This window comes from Falco biarmicus, chromosome 1 (genome assembly GCF_023638135.1).
Source record: "Falco biarmicus isolate bFalBia1 chromosome 1, bFalBia1.pri, whole genome shotgun sequence".
Taxonomy (NCBI): Eukaryota; Metazoa; Chordata; class Aves; order Falconiformes; family Falconidae; genus Falco; species Falco biarmicus.
In genome coordinates, this window is record NC_079288.1 from 70251619 (window position 1) to 70271907 (window position 20289).

Consider the following 20289-nt stretch of genomic DNA (forward strand, 5'->3'; position numbering starts at 1 on the left):
ATAAGGTTTTCTAGCCACTAGGCTAACCAAGGTTAGCAAACACTCTTGTTTTCTAGGAAGTAAGCCTCCGGCTATTGAGCAACTGCCCAAATTATCTTAAACAATCCGCTGCCATCGGAACCTCAGCCAGCTGTTTCATCAATAGCCCTTTTGAAGCCCCACACTGTCCTTTTTGCTCTTAATGCCTTTCAGGGCACTCCTGAAGGCTGCCCCTTACAACGAAATCCATGGCCTTTTATAGGAAAGTGAAAGGATTCACACTCCCACTCCAAGACCATCTTCTGCTGAAAAAGGAAGAAAAAAATCTAGAAAAAGTTATTTGCAGACCCCTTGGTCCCTATCAAAATGGACTGGAGTTATCAGTACTTACCCAGTATCAATGAATTCCTATGAGAACTGGGAGGGCTGTGCTGAGCAGTGGTAGTTGGTTGTGCTCTCCTTCTTGTGTGCATGATGTTGTTTCCCTCTGTTACCGTGCATTTTAGCATGCCCTGCGCCCCTGTCCACACACTGAAAACACTTTGGTTATGTTTCAGTGAACAGCAACTGATGGTCTGGTCTTTGAAGTGTCCATATGGCTAGCAGGAATTTCAAAACATATTGGTGTGTCAGATGGACTGAAAATAGTTCTGTTTCCTTGCAGGATCCACCACATTTGCTGGCTCAGGTGCTGTAGGAAAGAGGATACAACTCCGGGGAGGGCAGAGCAAGCTGCTGCAAGACACAAGGTAGTAATAGGCCTGCCAGAAAACAGTTACTTTGTTTATTGGAACCTTCAAGTTAGCAGAGGTATTTGAGAAAGAAGATAACATCACACGGCTTTTAACAAAAAAAACCCCCACCTCTTTTGTAATCACATTGGAGCTGTAAATAATTCACGTGCAGAGTCACACATTTCCTTTTTTTTCACATGCATGTCAGTCCAATGTGTAAGCTTACAGCTATAAAAGCCATCATTTTGTTTCCCTTGTTTGCCCAGCAATAACAGTCGCCTCGATTAGGTCTGCACGTCAGTGTACTGCAAAAATACCTGACCAAACTATAAAAGCTTGGTTGCCAGAAGGAGCATAGCTGCCTTAGTGCAGCACTCTGTGCAGTTTAATTAGATGTTGAAGCAGGGTGTATGAGCTGTTTGGAGAGCTAGGTGGGTGGGAGGCTTTACTGGCACCTGGCTGGGCCATTGCACATACATGTTTTCACTTTTATCATTTTGTACAAATGTCCAGTACAAATGGTCTTGATCCTAAGCATACAAAGCAACCATGCAGCATGTCTGAAGTGTAATTAAACTGTCTTCTCCCAAGTATCCTGTGGAAGAGTAACTACAGAGAAGCTAGTCACCAGAGAGAATGCTTGATTGAGAAATCTCACTGATAGCTTTTCTGTGTCAAGGTATTAACACTGAACATCATCCATACAGTATATCCTTTTTCTCCCAGAGAAGTCTGCAGGTGGCTTTCATATTAATGTCTGAACCACCACATGAAAAGCAAAACCTATGGGTACGTGAGTACCATTGATGACTCCAGCACAGCTGGAGAGCTCATTGGTCTTCTGTGTTCTTCAAACCCTCTCTCTGTTCATGGCTCCAGTAACTCAGCAAGTACAAGCATGAACAGCTCGTCCAGCTGTGCTGATATTGGCACTGGTTGGTACACATGAAAGAGAGGAACTTACATCACGGGAACTGTCAGCTAAACATGTTGGCAGACTGCAAACTTTCCCACAAAGACCTGGAAGGAAGATGGAAATTCGTCATAGCATGCTATCAAACATTTCCCAGAGCACTTCAACTTAATGAAGTGCTAAGAACTTGGATATGATTCTCCAGACATTCCAGTGCCAAATCCACATGAACAGCTGTGCCAGTGGGCATTTAGGTTTGTAGATATAGATGGTTATCATTGCTGCAGTGTGGATGCTCCTGGATCAGCTTAGCAAGTACAAGGTACGTTCATACCAGGTCAGTGATGTACTTGAGAGATCTGGTGTGTATTTACAGTGTAAGTAATTACATACTATGGTTTACACTCTGATTTAAATGCCTTTGAAGATATGGTAGCGTATTAACCATAATTTATAGCCAGAAAGGAACTAGATTATCAACCAGTAATTTGATCACCTTTTTCTTCCTTAGTTCTGCACTAAACCCAAATGATTTAACCATAGCAGAGATTTCACCAAATAAATTAAATTTTAAATTATACTTAATTATTGTTTACAAGATCTTTGGCTAAATGATGTATTTAGAGTCCTAAACAATGTAATGTGTGAAAACCCAATATTTTGCCAGTGCAAATTAAAGCTGTCTGTTGTGCATATGCACTAATGTAGTCTCTCATTAGAAGATCCTCAGCTATATTTCCTGACAGGATACCAGTCTCAGTTTACAGGATGATGGATGCACACTGAATGGGACAGCTGTTTATCTGTTCTAGTCTGTGGGTGGCTATAACCTTTGTCTACTGTACAGTGTCTAAATCTGTATGGGTTTATTGATTTCTTTGTGAGATGGTGTTCATCACTGGAGTGAGCATTTTATAAATACTCATGAATTTTCCTTCGCAGCTCCCTGTGAGGCAAGAAGGTATTACTATTCCATGTTGTAAACCAAAAATTGAAAGGAGAGGATAAACACCACAATGCGAAACTGCTAGTGATTCTGAGACTAAATATACAGTTTAAAAGATCTAACATTGGGGTTTGTATTTTTTACAGCGCAAGATATATTCTGTGTATATTGTGTATCTTTTGCAAATCTTGAGAGGGTAGAGTAGATATGTAAATATTATCATGGGAACATCCCAGAAAGGCACCTTCTGGGTCATTGAATATTCTGTTGTTACTGCAAGCATGCTGTGTAATCTGGTTCGTAGACTGACTGAGCTTTATCTTGAAAGTAGTTAGGTGTTTTGCTCATGCTGCTGTGTAAGGAAACTGTTGCAGAGTGTGGTTGCTGTGAGGGTTAAGAATTACCTGCTAGCTCCTAAACTCAGTCTCATACCCATTTGTTCTTAAACTAGCAGTGACCGCTTTTAATGGTTTAAATAGTTCCTTTTGTTCCTAGTGTTTATCTATCCACCTTTGTTTTGCAAAAGTAAACCAGAGAAGAATTAATTATATCAAACCGAACTAAGGCAAACTAAATTCTGAATAAAAGTGACAGCCAAAGATGTAATGCAGTTTATAAATCCATTCAGACCTTAGTTTATGTTGGATAAATTGCAGTGATGTAGCTTGTGTAGACAAGTTTTAAGGGAGTAACTGACTGCAGTGTTCCCTCATGGTTTGCCTGTGGTTTAGACCAATACGTTTAGTCAATTGCAGAATGCCAGGAATCAGGAAGCTTACGTTGTATCCCAGTTTTAGAAGGCAGTTATTAGTAGTCAGTAGCAGTTATTATTATTACTGACATAGCATTTACTAATATACCACTCACTGTGGTTTGGCCACCATGTGTATTAGGAACTTCCATCCTAAAAGTCACTAAGATGATAGGGCTTGTTATAGGGATGTCTGTTCTGTTGCCCATTCTGCAGAAAGTAACTATGAATGGGAATTTAAAAAAGAATCTGAAAGAGTCTGTCACTTTTAAGGGGCTCTGAATTACCAGAACAAGCAGAAAATTATCTTAAATGAGAGATCATCATCTTACTGCAGCTCCTAATGCAGCAGGAATTTGCCTCTTATCTTGGCATTAGTGCTTTCCACAATAGGAAAGCTGAATTCGTAATCTATAGTGAGACTCCAGCTTCTAACAATCCAGGTTCACTACTCTGCTGAACTAACACAGGCCCATTGAATAAAAAGACAAAAAACTATCAACTCTAAAGAAAAGGAACACCATCTAATGATGCTTCTTCTGGGGTGATTGGAAAGTGTGTATGGTTGGAAAGTAGTACTAACTAAGTGGAATTTTATACAGGTGGCTTTAATGCACTTGGATAGATTGCTTTATCCCTTCTTTTTCTATTTACTGTGATGTGGCAATTCCCGATGGCTAATCTTCAGCCTTATCTTATCTACAGCTGTAAACTTGTTATTAGCTTGTTTACACTGCTACAGTTTTATTGTGCATCAGAACACTTTTTATATGCACTTTTGATATATACTTATGTGCTTTCCTTTTCACTGTATATATAAGCAAGTTACTTTGTTGATTTTATCTGCTCTACAAAACAACCTTAACTCTGCATCTTCTTTTTATCAAATCACTCTATTTGATAATAAAATGAGCTGAGTCAGTGATATCAAATGAACTGTTTAGTAAATGTTGCTTTTTTCTCTCTCTTTGCATATAGAAAGTTACTGTCCAGGTGATAATTTTTCTCAAACTTTTTTCTATTTGCCTTTTATTTTTTAAATGTTTTTTCTAACTCATAACTTCTGCTGAACAGATGCCTCCAAATGACTAAACAATTTTTTTCACTATTTTAACATAGTTACTTATGTCACAAGTAGTATATCCATTTCCTGAACAAATAAAAATGCTCCAGCAGATGGATATGAAGATGCCACTAGGACTTTTGAATCTCTCAGGTATTTTCCCCAAGGGAAAATCCAAGGCTGTTTTTTCATGAGATGGCAATCTAATTTTAGGAAACAGTATCAGATAAAAAAGTGTCCCCAAGACACGACACTGATAAAAACTCATTTTAATGGTTCATAGATATTCAAACATTTTTGAAGGTGAAACTTTGTCCCAGCAGACTTTATATGTGATCATCTCACCTTCTGAAGCCAGTGTAAACCAAGATGAAGATAAAGTATAGGCCAAGATAAAGTATAGACCTAAACCAAGACAAAGCACAAGTACGACTTTAGCTGACTTGGAAGAAATGTTACCACATGCACATTTCCGACCTACTTGGGTAGCCCAACACATCACAAATCCAAGTTCAATTAAGGAAAAGTTATGGTCGTGGTAAAGACAAGAGACATTTATACTTTCACAGGTATTGTAGGTCGGGTTCAAACTTAGAAGAAAGCCTAGGGTTTACTTTTAACTGGTATTATATGTGACACTATTAGAACACCGCTCTTTGCTAGGATTTTATGTCATATAATGAATTGTAATTAACATATGGAAAAAACATATTGTGTCTTCAAGTGAGCAGTATTTTTTTTTCTCATTTTTCCTCCTATAGGTAGAGGAACTATTTAGGGACAACTAGGAAAAGTAACATAATTGTAAATTTTCTATTTTAAGTCATTCAGGATTTCTCCTAAAATATTCTCCATCCATGAAAGGAAATTTTCTTACTACGTTCCTTACAGTGTCTTGTGGAAGAATGAGCAGACCATGTCTTCAGAGTGCAAAGTGAAATTCTCTGGAGAGCTCTTCTCCAGTATCTCCTCCAGAGTAACTCTAAATAAAAGCAAACATTATCTCAACTAATTCACTGAAAATTAATAACTCTACTGATGCAATAACATTAAATCATTGCAAATCTGGTGTGAGCAAAATACTAATCAAAGCTGTTGTCACCTGTATAATGAGATTGATTATTTCAGTACAGCAAATGCTATTTATAAATACTTGCATTTTCCTACCTTATAAAAGTCTTGCGCTTGTGCATGAGCCAGAGGGTTTTCAGATTTCTTCAGCTGGCTGGTAATGCTATGCTTTTAGGTAAATTAGAACCTTTTTTTTTTGTTTGTTTTGTTTTTACCTAGAGAGAAAGATTATACATTATATGCAAGCTGAGATACAATGGTTTTATTGGCACGACTCTCTTACTAATCAGTGACTAAGCCATAAGAAAATTGTTGGCCATTGCAAAGAAGCACACAGTGTGCCTCTCTTTTTGTGTTTTTGTAATTTGAGACACTCATGCTGAAAAAGGGGGGAATTGCAGAATATGATTCAAAGCAGAATTTGTCCCAGGAGTCATGGAGGTCATGGGTCATGGAGGTTATAGAGCTGCAGCAATAGTGTGACAGTTGGCAAGGTTTGAAAAGTTGGTACTATAAAGGAGTTGTTCAGAACTCTTTACAACTGCTCAAAATCTGCTTTTCAAGTTAATACATTAATATTTAGCTTTGTGAGAAGATGTCACTTTCAAAATATTTTTTCTGACTTCCTCCTGCTCTGCAATGTATTTATTTGTATTCCTTGTGAGCACTGCATTTGCCGTGTTTGATATCATATTGCCATGTGTTTCCTAAGAAAAAATAATTTCTATCGTTCTGAACACACACTTAACTTGTTGCCATGGTCATACTTTTCCCAAAATACAGAAGTAGTGCTGGTTCTTAACAGATATTATTTAAAGTTAGTAAACATGATGGTGTAAAACCTCAAATAGAGAATTCCTACACCACCTGTAAGAACAGTCAGACAGTAAGAACTGTCTGAATTCTGCAGGTGGGAAAACTCAGATGCAAGATGAAGTGGGTAGGAAATAATATAGTGACAAGGTTGGAATTTTTCCTTTACCCTAGTTCTGTGTGAAGTATGGTAGTCACATAGTCTGTCTCAGAAAAGGAAAAATGGAAACAGATTTTAAATATCCTTCAAGGAAAGTGTAAAGTGTATGAACAATCCACTTTCCTGAGCTTGGATACAGGCACGGATAGATGGGATTAGTTGTTTAGTAGGAGTCTAGGAACATCTTCAGTGAAGTCCGTTCTACTGTTACTTCCCATGGAAAAGAGAAGGGCAGAAGTTGGAGGTAGATGTGAGAAGCTGCCCCTTATATATTTTTTAGAGACCCCAAAGAAGTCCAGGCATTCTGGACAGCACAATGTGCTGCCAAACTAGACGCAGACTGACAAGACTGGGAAGGACTTGTAAATCCCAAGGCCATTTGCCTTGGGAGCAAGCTGGCTGTATTTACCCTGGAAAGGATTTAGTGGTAAAAAAGCACTGCTGTGCTGTACTGGCAAAAGCACTCTTACATGGATGTAGCTGTATCAACAAACAATGCTTTTTCTTAGTCTGTTAAAATTACCTTCTTTTTATATGCCCTTGTTTGAAACCACTTCTGTCAGCAAAAACAGAGTTTTGCCAGCATAAATATTTGACCAACAGCTGTTTTCAATACCTGAAAATATTATGTGATAAAAATAAAATCTATAGTAGCTATTGTAGTAGCTCTCAACTCAGAGTCATACAACAAATACAGCCCATGAATTCCTTGTGTGGATGAGGGCACATGTACCTAGTAGTGTGCTTATTATTTTAAGAATACTTTCTCCCTGCTGCTGTTATGACATGTTGGTGCAACTTGCTATGCAGCATATTCCAGTGTCTACTAATTGTTGTTTACTAGCCAGGCTAAGAGTCACCATAATCTACCCACAGGGCATTTGCTTTTATCTTTATGAGGCCCAAAGAATTTTGAAAAGCACCAACACACATTCATTATTAATGTTAAAATCTTAAGGTTAGGCTTGGAGAAGGGGAGGAATATTTGGCTTATGGTTTCACTGCATCTCCCCTAAAAGGGATTATTAATTTTTTGTTGTTTTGTCTTTTTGCATTCCAGCCATTACAATCATTAGACTTGCACATGGTGAGTAAAATTCCAGTTCTGACGTGTACCTAGTAATCAATTCAACTAGAATTCTTAAGCATGAAAAAAGGGATGTAGAAGAATAGAAATGGTAACAATATATTTTTGCTTATAAAATGGTAGCAATAGATCAGATGAAAATAAGCTCTCTGCATTTTCCCTGAGCACAGAACAAGAGATAATGGGCCTGAAGTGTTGGAAAGAAGTTAGGAGAACATTTAGACTCCCATAGGATAGGAGACAAAGGCTCCTCCCTTTCTTGTCAAAGAAGCTTATGCACAGAAGTGTGTCTTGAGGAAGGGGAGGAAAGGCAGAGTAAGTCTGTGCCTGCCCAGCTGTGAACAGAAGATGGTGACCAGTGATACTCATGAGCATACAGTCCCCCGTTACTTACTCCAGTTTGTCTTGAGCTGCAAGGCGTTACTTTAGCGTGTATATGGCTCCTTGGCCTGTACAGTTAGGTCACTCTTCTGGTCTAAGCTATTCCCTTACCTCTTCTGCAGAGTACTGGGTGTGATACCAGCTCCTGGCCCTTCCACTACCTCAGCCAGGCAGGTGTCGAGATGTATACAGTACAGGTATTCAAAAAACCTATGATATTGTTTGATTTAGAATAGAATGTACAAGATTTTTCCCACCTGGTACTTCAAAGTAGGCTCAGGCAGCCTCCGGCGATGACAGTTCCTCTCTGAAAATCTTGCAGTGTAGCAGAACTCTTTTGAATGATCTCTTTAGTATGTTCTTGTCCGTGAAAGGCAGTACAGAGTCTGCTATATATAATTTGTGTGTTTCTAAGGTGATGTTGAACTACGAGAATGTACCTCACAGCTATTGCTACATCTTCAGTGCAGTCTGTTGGAAGGACAGAACTGCTACAGAAACCAGCAAGAGGATTTTGAAATTCCAGAGAACTAAAATCAAGAACATTTAAGGAAGTCTCTCTTGTTACATCTCTTTACTGGAAAAAGGTAGAGAAGGCAGAGACAAGTATAAAGCTATGGACGTAAGACTGTATCCACTATGTACAACATACTGTACTCTTCATGTCTCATAAGAGTGAATACACAAGTATTAAATTTACAGAATGGGGTGTGGTGGAAAAGAACAAAAACTTGTCATGTTTTTTTTAAATTTTACAAGTAAAATTATTTAAGAAACTGATTTCTTATTCAGGAGGAATTATAGTTATGGATTATGAAGAGCAAATACCTGATAAAATATGTTCTGCATGTCAGCTGCATGTCAGTGTCATGTCGTTCATCCATTCTCGCTTACTGTGAACTTCACTGGCTGGTCAGAGCGTAAATATTAAATAGAGATACATTATTTTCCATCTCCTCCTCTTGTATCATATCACTATGAGCATGTTTATATGTAAGCTTCTACAAAAGCTTTCAAGATTCCTGGTTTAATAATTAAAATAGTTCACTGACTGGTATTCTTGTGTCAAGCTATGGTTTCAGGACTAATTTGATCTTAGTCTGGCCTGCTGGATGGGGTAGTTTTGTCTTCCCTCTCTGCCCAAGCCACAAAGGTCTTCTGTGTCAGAAGTGGTGCTCTGTTCCAACCTGGCTGAAATCTAACCTGTGAAAAAAATCAGTTGGTGAAAAAATAACAATTAGTTTTCAGCCTTATCAGTTGCAGTTCATCCTGCAGCCCCAGGCACTCCAATGCTGACATGAGGGATGGGGAGAGGAAGCAGAGCTGGCAACAGGGGCTTGAGGACCAGTGGGACCTTACTTTACCATGGCAACCTACATTTAACTCAGCATAATCTGAACTGCAATGTTGTATTTCCTCTACATTTAAAAAATCCATTTACTGCCCCTTGGTGTTGGTAAAACACACAGTTATCTATTTATTTATATTGACATACCATTTTAATATTCCTTGTGGGACAGTTATACTGGTGCTCAGATGCTCTCCCCAACTGGATATACTTACGGCAATGTAAAACACTTTTATGCTACTATAATACTAAGGCCCTCTGTTCATTAAATTATTTCCTGATGTTTTAATTATTGCCACCCTTCCAAACCCAAGGGCAACAAAAGGATTTCTTTTAAAATAGGTTTAATTACTGCAGTTTAGCTTGTGGGTTATCTGTAAAAGCAAACAAAATCCTCTCTAGGTCAGCAGCAAAAAAATAATATAATGCGAAGTTCACTCCACATTTCTGTCTCATAAAGTTGCATTTCTTGCTGTCCTGGTGTCTCTTGCCTACCTATGTACTGTTTTACAAGTTTCCCTCTTTGTCTTTGATTTTATGGTGATTTGGCAGCTTACCTGCAGAGGGGTGGGGTGGGTTATTGCTGCTGTGGTACAGAAGCATGAGAAGCAGGTGATTTGAAGGCTTAAGACCTGATGACGGATTGAAATAATCCAAGTCCAAACAAACTCTGAACTGCTGCTTTGGAGTTGTACATGGGCTCAGAAACATGTATTTAGCTAATCCCGCTATGGTTTCCTTGCACAGTCTGTCTTTGCTCCTCGTATGTCAGTAGGCTGAATCCAAAATATTATTTTAAACTACACATGTATGAAAAGTGAAACTGTTCTTCAGAGCTGCAAAAAGTAAGCTGCTTTGAAAGTGTTCACTAAGATTGTGTCAGACAGAATGGTGGTTCCCTATCCTCTTTTAGGTATTCCTGTCTTTCACATATTACGTCTTTGCTCTCTTGCATTTGTCACTTGTTTGGTCACTTTCAAATGAGTGGGACATTAGCTACCTTTCTCCTTATTTCCGCTAATTTACCTCTGTTGCGCCTGTTGTCTGTTTTGTCTGGAGCAGAAGCTCCCCCTGCTGCTCTGTTTTGTAGCGTGCAATATTATACAGTCAAAAAAACCGGGACAGGTTTTCCAGTAGTTATCTAACAAAGACAATTCAAGAGGAATCAAGGAGTTTATTATTGAAAATTATATAATTTTTATTTGAAATTTCACCTGTTCCTGAATTTAACAGCATCTTCAGGTAATTTCTCTATAATAAAATTGAATACATTTACCCAGAAGCCTTTATTAAAAATCTAATCTACTAGCAGTGGCAAACCCTGAGAGAAATTGGGTGGATCTGAAAGTTTACAGTCAGCAAGACACGAAAGCGGTTCTTCCCCATCTCTTTCTTCTCCAAAACTCTCACACCCCACAGCTGTTCCTACACAGCCATGTACCTGCCTGTGGAGAAGACAACTGACTTAACTAGCCTAAGGGTTTCCAGGGACATATCCACCAGTGCAGACTTGTAGCTGATTGCATATTGTTACACCCCAGTGTTAGATTTACATACACATTAATCGTTTGCCTGTGAGATAGCCTAGTGATTTTGGTGTACTAAGGGCTGGATACAGGTATACCAGTTTCTGGGCAGTTTTGTGTCTTGCTGGGACTTGAATTCATACAGGGTTTCTCATACAAGTGGTCAGGGAATTTTTGCTTCTTCATGTTCACGTTCAAATCAACTGAAGTAACGGAAAGGTCATTGCTAATGCAAAAACCTGTGCCATGAACCACCGTGGTCTGGTTAGCATTGAACTCCCATTTCTGCAAAGCTGAAACGAGTTGTTTGTGGCAAACACTGTACCAGCAGCATGGACTTCTGTAGTTAGTATTTCTCCTAACTTCCTCAGTGTCATCTAATATCAGAGAAGATGTGTCATCTGTTTTAAGCCTTGAACTTTGCCGCTGCTGCCAGTTGGAAAGTTAGCTTGTTAAGAGGAAAAAAGCAAAGCTGTAAAACAGGTAGCATATGAAAATAGCATATGTATTATTGCACGTAAAAGCTCGTAAAGATTCTGAGCTGCCAACTTCCTTCGCTATCAGATCGAAGGTGGCACAGAGCGCTGGTTTGCCCTCCAAACCCGCCGAGCGGTACCCGCTGCGCCGGGGCTGGGATCGAACCGGTGAACTTGGGCGGAGGAGGGCGAGTCCTTGCCTGTGCGCATGCGCGCTGCCGCCGAATGGGAGGGGGGAGCGTGTGCTCGCGTGCAGCCCGGCTGGTCACGTGGCCGGCGCGGGGGGGGCGGGAAGGGCCGGGAAATGCTGTCGCTGCTGGAGAAGCTGCCGCCGGGACGGGCCCTCGAGGTAGGCGGGCGGGCAGCGGGGTCCGGTGCCTCTGGGGGCAGCGGAGCCGCGGCCGCCGTGCCGGCCAGCAGCCTGCCCTCCGCGCTCGGCAGGGTGGCCCTTTCCGTTGTCGGGGCCTCCGAGCCGCTGCCGCCGTGAGCGAACCCGGGAGGGCGGGGACGCGGTGGGAGCAGGCGCGTTCTCCCCGGCGTCCGGTAACGGCCGTCGGGGCTGGGGAGGGCGGCGTTCGCTGCGGGGCGGCCGAGCTGCCGCTCTCCGGCACCGGTGAGGGAGGTCGGGCCCGCCGGCCGCCTGGGGCTGCGGAGCGGTGCCGCTCGCCGCGCCGCCCTCCCTCGGCCGCCGCTCTGGGCCGTGTCGAAACGAAGCCGGAATAGGCGGGGTGGGGGGTGCCCGGCGGAGGGGCCTGCGCTCGTATGGCTCTTGGGCGGCTGGAGGTGCCCTTCCTTGTGCCAGCCTTCCGCCGGCTGAGGGCTCGGCGCTGTCTCTGCCGCTGCGGGGGTGGCCTGCCTGCGGGAGCTCTCGGCTGCTCCTAGAGAGGCTCCAGCCGTTTCCAGTTGTTGAAGGAGCGGCCCGCCTGCATTTGCCTCACTGCAGTGCTCAAATAAAGTTACTACAGCAGGCCAAGAAGCCAAGCATGTAGAAGAGGCTCGGTGCTAGAGAACTGTGGTTTGGGAGACCAGAGAGATCCACAGGCACGGAGGTTGGCCCGTTGAGTTGTGCTTTGCAGCATCCTGCCAGTCCCGATACAGGGTGACAGGTGTCCTCTGGGGTGGCATCGCTGCTGCTCAGCAGGATGTTACAGTCGTGCACAAAACTGTTGTCCAAATGTAAGTCCGTGGTGAATGTGAATCATGTTGTGATTTCTGTGGCCAAACCTTGTGAATTAACTTTGAGGGGAGGGGAGAGGACAGTTCATATTCGGGGACTAACCTCTGTGACTTTTTAGGATGGTGCGTGGGCTGTGCTCAGAGGAAGCATTGAGACAGCACCCAGTGAAGGAGGGGGTGATAGCTCTATTGCTTAATTAGTCTCATATCTGGGGTAGGTTAACCCTGATAGAATTATGCTCTTAAGTTATATATGACGTTGTTTCAGTTCCTTCATAAAATAGTTGATGGTATATGTGGCCGTGCGTATCCTCGATATCAAGATTATGGCACTATTTGGAGCTTGTCGGAGTGGATGGAGATTTTGGAAGAAACAATGACATATTTCAAAACTGCAGTTGGCAAAAACATATCTGATGAAGAGGTAAGGGCTCATCACTGTAGGGCTTGGCTTTGAGAGATCATGCTGGAGTGATTGGTCTTGTAGTTTATTTAGTCCTAAAGTGTTTTTATAGTGTAGCATTTGAATAGTAGCAGACTAAGCCTAAATAGGCGTAAATTGAGCAGCATTCAGAGATACACTGCAATGACTTTTAAAAGAATTAAATTGACACTGGTTTGTTCTTTAGGTTGTTTTTTTTTTAATAGCACTGGATAATACTTGTTAAAATACTGTTTTGGTGACTTAAATTGATATCTGAAGTACCACCAAATTAAATAAGCTTTCCTTAAAAAAATAGTCTGTCATTACTGTTTATTAGCAGTAAAACCAGTTCACACTCCTGTTTAGCTTTCTTTGGTCATTGCTACTGCATTGAAGTGTTTTAAAATATTGACTGTATGTAAATCCAAAACCCCTAAATCTAGACTGTGAATGGAGGACTGTGTGGGACAGGGACTACGTTTCGTGGCATTCCAATATGTGTAAACTTTGCAAAACCTGTTCCATTATCAGAAATCTTAATTCCTACATTTTGCAGATTGCTGGGATTGAGTACTTCTTAGTAGCTAGATCAAAGAAAGACACTTGTGTAGCTATAGGAAGCTGTACATCAGCATGTCTCTTTCAGCTAAGCTAATATATTTTGTCTCCACTCTGATGTTCAGAAACTTTCAGAGCTAAACTTCAGTTGGCTTTGTGTGTATGATTTTTTGTTTTGATTTTAGGGTGGCATCTAAGAAGGCTGATAAAGCTTCCATTCTCTGGTCTCTTAATTCGAATGACAAGAAAATTATTTTTTTTCGTTATATATGGCTGTGGTAAATGCTAACTATCAAACACAGAGGGTAGCCACTGAGGACAATACAGGAAAGGTGAGAGTATGGAGTCCAATAAAACAGCAGACTGGGTAGAAGCTTGGATATCTACAGACCACAGCTATTACAGCTGGTACATGTTATTTCTGTAGTTCACTGTTTAAGAAATAACAATTTTTATTTTTATTTTTTGTAGGCTGCTCAGCAGATAAATGAGTTAAATTCGAACTATCAAGAAGCAATCACGAAATGTCTAAAAGGCAGAAAGGAAGAAATCAGGAATGCACTAGTGGAAAAAGTAAACGCAGTCTCCTCTGCCCAGCTTCAGGATTTTGACTGGCAGTTAAAGGTGAGAGGAGTGTCTCAATGTTGTTTGAAAGAAGTGTTCTGCAACACAGAACTCAACTATTGGTATAGTGCCCTTAAGCCTGCTCATTCTGGAGCATAGTTCAGGTTTTGTAGGTATTTTGTATAAACTGTAAAGGTAAAATTCTTTCCTGTCCCACCCCTCTTCCTCTTAAATCTGCAATATGTATCCCTAAAAGGAGACTGAATGTTACTCAGGAACACCTGGAAGTTTCATATGCTGTTACGATTTTGAGGCCTGAATAGACAATATTTTTATTCAAAGGAAGAAGAAATATTTACTTAATTTTAAGGTTCAGGATGTGTTTCTCTGACTTCTTTTCAAATTTTTAGATTCCTGCAATAAACAGTTATTTAATAATTAGTTTGAAATAATTTTATCTTTAGACTTATTTTGATAATCCAGTGATCACTGTGGTGCTGCTTTGGGTTTACAAAGACAGCTGCTTTAAATTAGGCTCTGTCAAAGACTTAACAACACTACATATACCATTTACATTTTCAGTTAGTCCATGGGAGCTATTAAACAGATTTGTAGAGCTGTTAAATAGTTTTTAATTTCAACAAGAGTGTTAAATAATTTGTGCAGCAAACAGCTTTGGAAATCAAAGAGCAATGCCCACAATAGACAAGATTTTGCAAGAGCAAATATGGCTTCATAATGTGTTTCAGATGAACTGTTAACTACAGATCAATCTCTTGCTAACTGCATTTACTGCTTATGAAAATATAAACTAGGCTTATGTGAACTCTTGTTTGTGGTTTCTTTTGACTTGGAGGATTTTTTAAGTTTCTATTTTGTGATTTCTGGTACATGTCTGAACTACTGTATTCATTTTGTTTTAAACCAGATTTTTTTTTTTTTCTTGAGCTGGTTGTGATTTTTTTCGCTCACCGTAGTTGAATCCTACCAAGGACATTGTTTCTCCTCTGCTGTATTACATTCTGCTCTCTGAATAAGATAGGTGTGTAAAATACTGACCTACAGTATTATAAACTGAGCTTTGATTTGAATGTATTTTAAAAGCCTTATTTATGCTAGAGTATAATAGTAAACAAAAAAGAAAGCACAGTTGGTATGTAATCCTCTTTATCAGTGTTTGTTGAATAGGGTATCTGACAAGTGTTTCATCAGCTGTAAGAGAGAGCTGAAAAATGCACAAAGGTGTCCTTTTTCTCTCATCTGCCTCTTTCTGTAAGACCCTTCTTTTTGATTACCAGAACTATTTTAATGTGGTGACTTCAGGATTTATATACTTCACTTTTAAAGAGCTATGATCAAATGTATCCTTTCTTTTATCCTAGAATACAAAAATGTAGCAGCCCAGTAATTTTAACAAATTGTTTTGACAAATGTATTGCTATGAAGAGGGGTTTTAGTATTTCAGTATATTGTTGATATTAACAAACAAAAATCCCAACAATGGCGGGGGTGGGGGGGAGGGGGAAGGAAACCCCTATACTGGAACAGTGACTTGTGAGGAATGAATTTTGTCATGTTGATGTTTGTTCTGGTAGTGTACTGGTATACTGGTGGTATACGTTCAGTATAAAGTGCGAATATGATGCTATGAAAAACTAAAAAGTTAATGACTCCACCTTGTACTTTCTTGTTGTTCCATCAATCTGCATAGCTTGCTCTCTCCAGTGATAAGCTTTCCATGCTGCAAATGCCACTTCTTAATCTTGATCTGGATGTGAGAGAAAATGGTGAAATTAAACCAGTTTCTATAGAGATGAATAAGGAGGAGTTGCAGAACCTAATAAATGCACTGGAAGCCGCTAATAAGGTAGCTTTTACTGATATCATCCTTTGTTCCTGACTTGTCATGTACTGAGTTTATTTTCACTGAAATTCATAGAATTATAGAATAGTTTGGCTTGGAAGGGACCTTTTAAAGCTGTCGTAAGTAGCTGGCGGCTAAGTACCATGCAGGCATTTCCTTCTTGCCCTTTAGCTTGACCAGCAGGTCTCAACTCATCCATGCTGGTCTCCTGCCATCCTTTCCTGATTTCTTACACCTGGGGATCAAGAGCTCTTGTGGTCTATGGAAGGTATCCTTAAGGGTCTGCCAGCCCTGTTCTGCTCCCTTGTCACTGAGGGCAGTGTCCCAGGGGGTCCTATTGATTAACTCACTGAAGAGCTGGAATTTTGCTTTCCTAAATGAGCATCCTGATTTTACTTTTTACCTGCCCCATATTCCTTGGGACTGTGAAATCCGGCGGAGCACGATCACTGCAGCCCAGGCTGCCTCCAATTCTGACATCACCAATTAGCTCACTTGCACTGGTGACCATCAGGTCCAGTATTGCATCCCCTCTGGGCTGTCCGTTACCTGGCTTAAGAAGTTATCCTCAATGCATTCCAGGAGTCTCCTGGATTGCCAGCAGCTTGGCATGCTATTTTTTCAGCAGATGCTGGGGTGGCTGAAGTCCTGCAGCAGGGTGAGAGGCTGCGAGTGCGATGCCTTCTGTAGCTGGACTAAGAAGGCTTTGCCAATAGGCTCCCCTTGAAAGGCTGTAGTAGACATGAACCACATTGTTCTGGGTGTGTTGCTGAAAACCCAAAGTCAATTGTTCATTGGCAAAATGACTATAGAGTTACAGAAAGCCCTATAAAAGGTAGACTGTCTTGGTCTTCGGCACGGTTTAGTCTAGAATTTTTTAAAAATGCCATTAGAATCCTTATAAGCATAATAGTCTGTTCGGAGCACCATTGAAAAGTCTATATAGTGAGAACAGGAGGAGAATAAAACAAAGTAAGTGTCGGATGAGAAATGATTTTGAAAGATTGGCGAGAACTCCAGTGTTCCCCCAGTTCACAAAATGCCAGTGGCTGGGGATGCGTATGGGAGAGTTGTTTTGTTCAAATGGAGTGCTGTAATTTCCATGGCATAGTAAATCAGGAACAAAGTTAAAGGTTCCAATACAGTAACCCAAGAAGAAAAATTCGAGTAAAGCTTTATTTGTAGTGTCTCAGATTTCTTAATAGAAAAGACTAAAGGAAGTGACAATTTGAAGAAAAATCATTGGGGGAAGAAGCGTCATCGGACATGCCCCCTGGTGATGACTGAATCCTGGAATCCATCCTTGTTCACTTTCAGTATTAATTCTGGCTCTGTTATAAAGGAAAGTATGTGTGTGTGTTAACAGACAATAAATATTAAGACATTTTCACATTATCTGAGAGGTGGAATTCTCTGACATACTGCAGGATGGATGCGAGTATTGTACGTACATGTTTTAGAAGTTAGCAGCTTCTAGATGCTTCATAACATTTAGCAAGTAGGGAGTTTCTTTACATGTTTTATGTAATGTTATGATGCTATAGCTGAAATCTGGAGACTAATATTTAGAAAAAAGCTTTTTCAGTATAAATCAACTGAAAGTAATCGTTTTATAGCTCATAGAGTTAAATACTAAGTTATAATAGTGCTGTTAATATTTTGAATTACAAAAGACACTAAGATGATGTCCACCAGTTGCTTTAATGAGGCTTAACATGAGACCTTTGAATAACTGTGCAGTTCCTAGTGAGATAAGTACATTAGTCCAGATACAGGTGATGTTCTCGTGAAAGGAGAACCCTTAAGAGCTTGCGTTCACCTGGATCTTTTCCTGCAAAACTAAATGAAAATAGTAGCTTGTCATGAACTTGACACTATGCAAACAAGGATTGTTCCAGGACAGACTTCAGTTTCCACACAGTTTTTGTTCTGCTTGAGGGTCTGTATGGAAGCTGTGGTATCTTGTCATCCTCTTACTTAGTTTTATGTGCACACAAGGAGGAATTCACGTTAGAAATGGTCCCTCAGTTCTGCTTTGCACGGAAGGAATCTCACTGGACCTGGAAATTACCGTTCTTCTTTGTTTACAGGTAGCTGAGGAGTGGTTTGCATGCAGTAAATGCTGGTTAGTTATTGGAAGTGATAGTTATGTGAGGTTGTAGAAGAGAACTGAGAGAGGGATGGTGTATTTTCCAGAGGAAAGGCATGTTTATACAGTTGTATATTACACTGTAACAGAAAGAAAAAAGCTGTATTTCCTACCCTGCTTAAGTTTTGGTTTTATCCAACTTTAATCTCATTGCTTTTCTCCTTTTTGAAGGTTGTCTTGCAACTGAAATGATGGAATTCAGATCACCGACAGTATCTGCTGGTGATGGCTCCCCATTTGACCTGGAGTGGGCAAGGGGAAAGAAATGTTCTCTGCAAAGCCAAAAGTTGCTGATGCTGTAAAATACTGAAGGGAAAAGGCTATTAAGACTTGTGACCAAAAAAAAACCTAATCCTTTTGTAAAAAATAATAAAACCTTGTATCTGTTTGACCAAAACCATAAAAATCCAATGTACAGTTGCTTTTAGTACTAAAGATTTATAGAACTATGGTAAAGTATCATTTATGACGTGTGCCATATTTGTTTTGGTTAAACTTCGGCAGTGACTGCACAGGTGCCTAGTAAAACTAACTCACATAATGTTACTCTTATCTAAGGTGCCGTGATAATGAAGAACATGACAAAGTAGCATTAATGTATTTATACTTGTAAATAGTAAATAAACACTTGATTTTGTGTGTGAATATTTGCAGTAAGTTGTTTCTTGATTTTTATTAATCGCTAAACTCGGTCTTTTTAGATGCTGGGAAAAACCCGCTTTACAAACAAAAGCAGTACAGAATCACAGAGTAGTTGGAGTTGAAAGGGACCTCTGGAGGTCATCTTGTCTCACTACCCTGCTCAAGCAAGGTCACTTAGAGCAGGCTACCCGGATGGCTTTTGAATATCTCCCAAGGATGGAGACGCCACAAACTCTCTAGGCAACCTGTTCAGTGCTCGGAAATTGCAGAAAAAGCACTGGGGCTTTATACAGAGTAAAATTTGAGGTTTTTATCTTACTTGATGGCTTTTCATTTAATATACTGAAAGCTCTCAAAAGGGAGTGCAGTGCTGCTGGAGAGGAGTTGACCTACGTAGACTGTGAAAAGGATATTCCCAGCCCACTTAATACAGCAGGTAACTGATAAATCCTACTCTAAACTTCTCTGAAACCATGTTGACTTTTGATTGTAGTATGTAACAAAAGTTAGAAGCTGTAATACTAGAGAAGACTACGCTAGAAATCTTACGGTGTCTACTATTTGTTAAACCATTTTTCCACATATAAAGAGAAAGTTATCTGTAATGCTTGCATAAATACAAATGTGTACTTATCATATGTGTGTGTATATTATGCATGTTTTGTATATATAAGAAGGCAAAATTAATAACTTACCTTCATAGTTTCAAAATTGGGGTCTTGAGTTTCTCCCACTATATTTTGTTATGCCATAGGTTTTCATATAAGCAACGTGTAAAATAACATGTATAAAAAAAATTGGACTTCAGAGGTCTTGTCAAAGAGGGAGGAGGAAGAGGGAAAAACTCGTAGGAAGGTTTCTATGAAAATTTCAATGATTTTTTGCTTTAAAAAAAAAAGTTCTGTTGTGATCTGACAGTAATAAATGTGCAATGAGCTGCTTTTTTGTGGATGTTAAGACTTTATTGAAAGTCAGAGTATTTTTCATATAACCATCAAAATGATGTTTTTGACAGAGGAGCATAACAACACCACATGAACAACTAGAGAGGGAGAGGAGCACCAGTTCATGAGCAGTTGAGAGCTAGCAGCTAAAACATGATTGTCACAGAACTGCATTTGAAACATGCATCCTGACCTTACATCTCTGCAGAGAAACGAACCGTCCTCGTAAGGCATGTAAAGGCCTCCAGTAGATGGAAAGGAAAAGGACCAAACAGAACGGAGAGGAGAGCTTGCCGCTCTGTATTTTGTACCATCTATCAGAAAACAGTTTTGTTATTTCTCTGCTCTGACAATTAGCTACTTGTGGAGTAAGCAAGATCTCCAGTTGTGACAGGTAAGACATTTGTGGAGATGGTACCAGGTCGAATTGATGAGAAAAGCTAGAGACTTCACAAGACTCGTTATAGTAGTGTCAGCTTCAATACACTTTGATGAACGCAGGTAGACATGAAAAGGTAGTGAATAGGAAAAGCGTACCTGTCAAGGAAGCATCTAAACCAAGCTCATGTGGCCAGGAGCATGTCTGTCAAGTATGCCTGGCTGTGCTCCCTTCTGGACTGAAGACTGGGAGGTTAGGTAAGGAAGTTGGTGTAACATTTCCACACAGAGGTTTCCATACAGCCCAGAGCACTTCAATGCACGTCACAACCCCACAATCTG

At 40.2% G+C, this 20289-nt stretch overlaps 1 protein-coding gene and 1 long non-coding RNA gene across 4 annotated transcripts; one reads left to right on the forward strand and one right to left on the reverse strand.

Annotated features, from left to right (window-relative positions):
• Positions 1 to 741: 741 nt before the first annotated feature.
• LOC130143833 (uncharacterized) lies at positions 742 to 9121 on the reverse strand. Of its 2 annotated transcripts, XR_008819891.1 has the most exons (4): positions 8727 to 9121; positions 5554 to 5672; positions 5276 to 5368; positions 742 to 1733 (listed from the first exon to the last, which is right to left on the reverse strand). It is a non-coding gene; the product is annotated as an uncharacterized LOC130143833 (long non-coding RNA). The 2 variants fall into 2 exon arrangements; XR_008819892.1 differs by lacking the exon at positions 5276 to 5368 and having other exon boundaries at positions 8727 to 9120.
• A 2354-nt stretch (positions 9122 to 11475) lies between these two features.
• COMMD8 (COMM domain containing 8) lies at positions 11476 to 18628 on the forward strand. 2 transcript variants are annotated; one of them, XM_056361517.1, is made up of 5 exons: positions 11476 to 11597; positions 12693 to 12848; positions 13878 to 14030; positions 15682 to 15837; positions 18155 to 18628. In XM_056361517.1, exons 1-5 carry the CDS (start codon positions 11553 to 11555, stop codon positions 18173 to 18175), a joined length of 531 nt encoding a protein of 176 aa, XP_056217492.1. In that variant the 5' UTR covers positions 11476 to 11552; the 3' UTR covers positions 18176 to 18628. The 2 variants fall into 2 exon arrangements, with proteins under 2 accessions (XP_056217492.1, XP_056217482.1); XM_056361507.1 differs by lacking the exon at positions 18155 to 18628 and having other exon boundaries at positions 15682 to 15885.
• The last annotated feature ends 1661 nt before the right edge of the window (positions 18629 to 20289 follow it).

Coding starts and splice junctions, on each gene's coding strand:
- COMMD8 (XM_056361507.1), top strand. CDS start 11,553: ATGCTGTCGCTGCTGGAGAAGCTGCCGCCGGGACGGGCCCTCGAG. Junction 11,598..12,692: donor CGCCGGGACGGGCCCTCGAG/GTAGGCGGGCGG, acceptor ACGTTGTTTCAG/TTCCTTCATAAAATAGTTGA. Junction 14,031..15,681: donor ATTTTGACTGGCAGTTAAAG/GTGAGAGGAGTG, acceptor CAATCTGCATAG/CTTGCTCTCTCCAGTGATAA.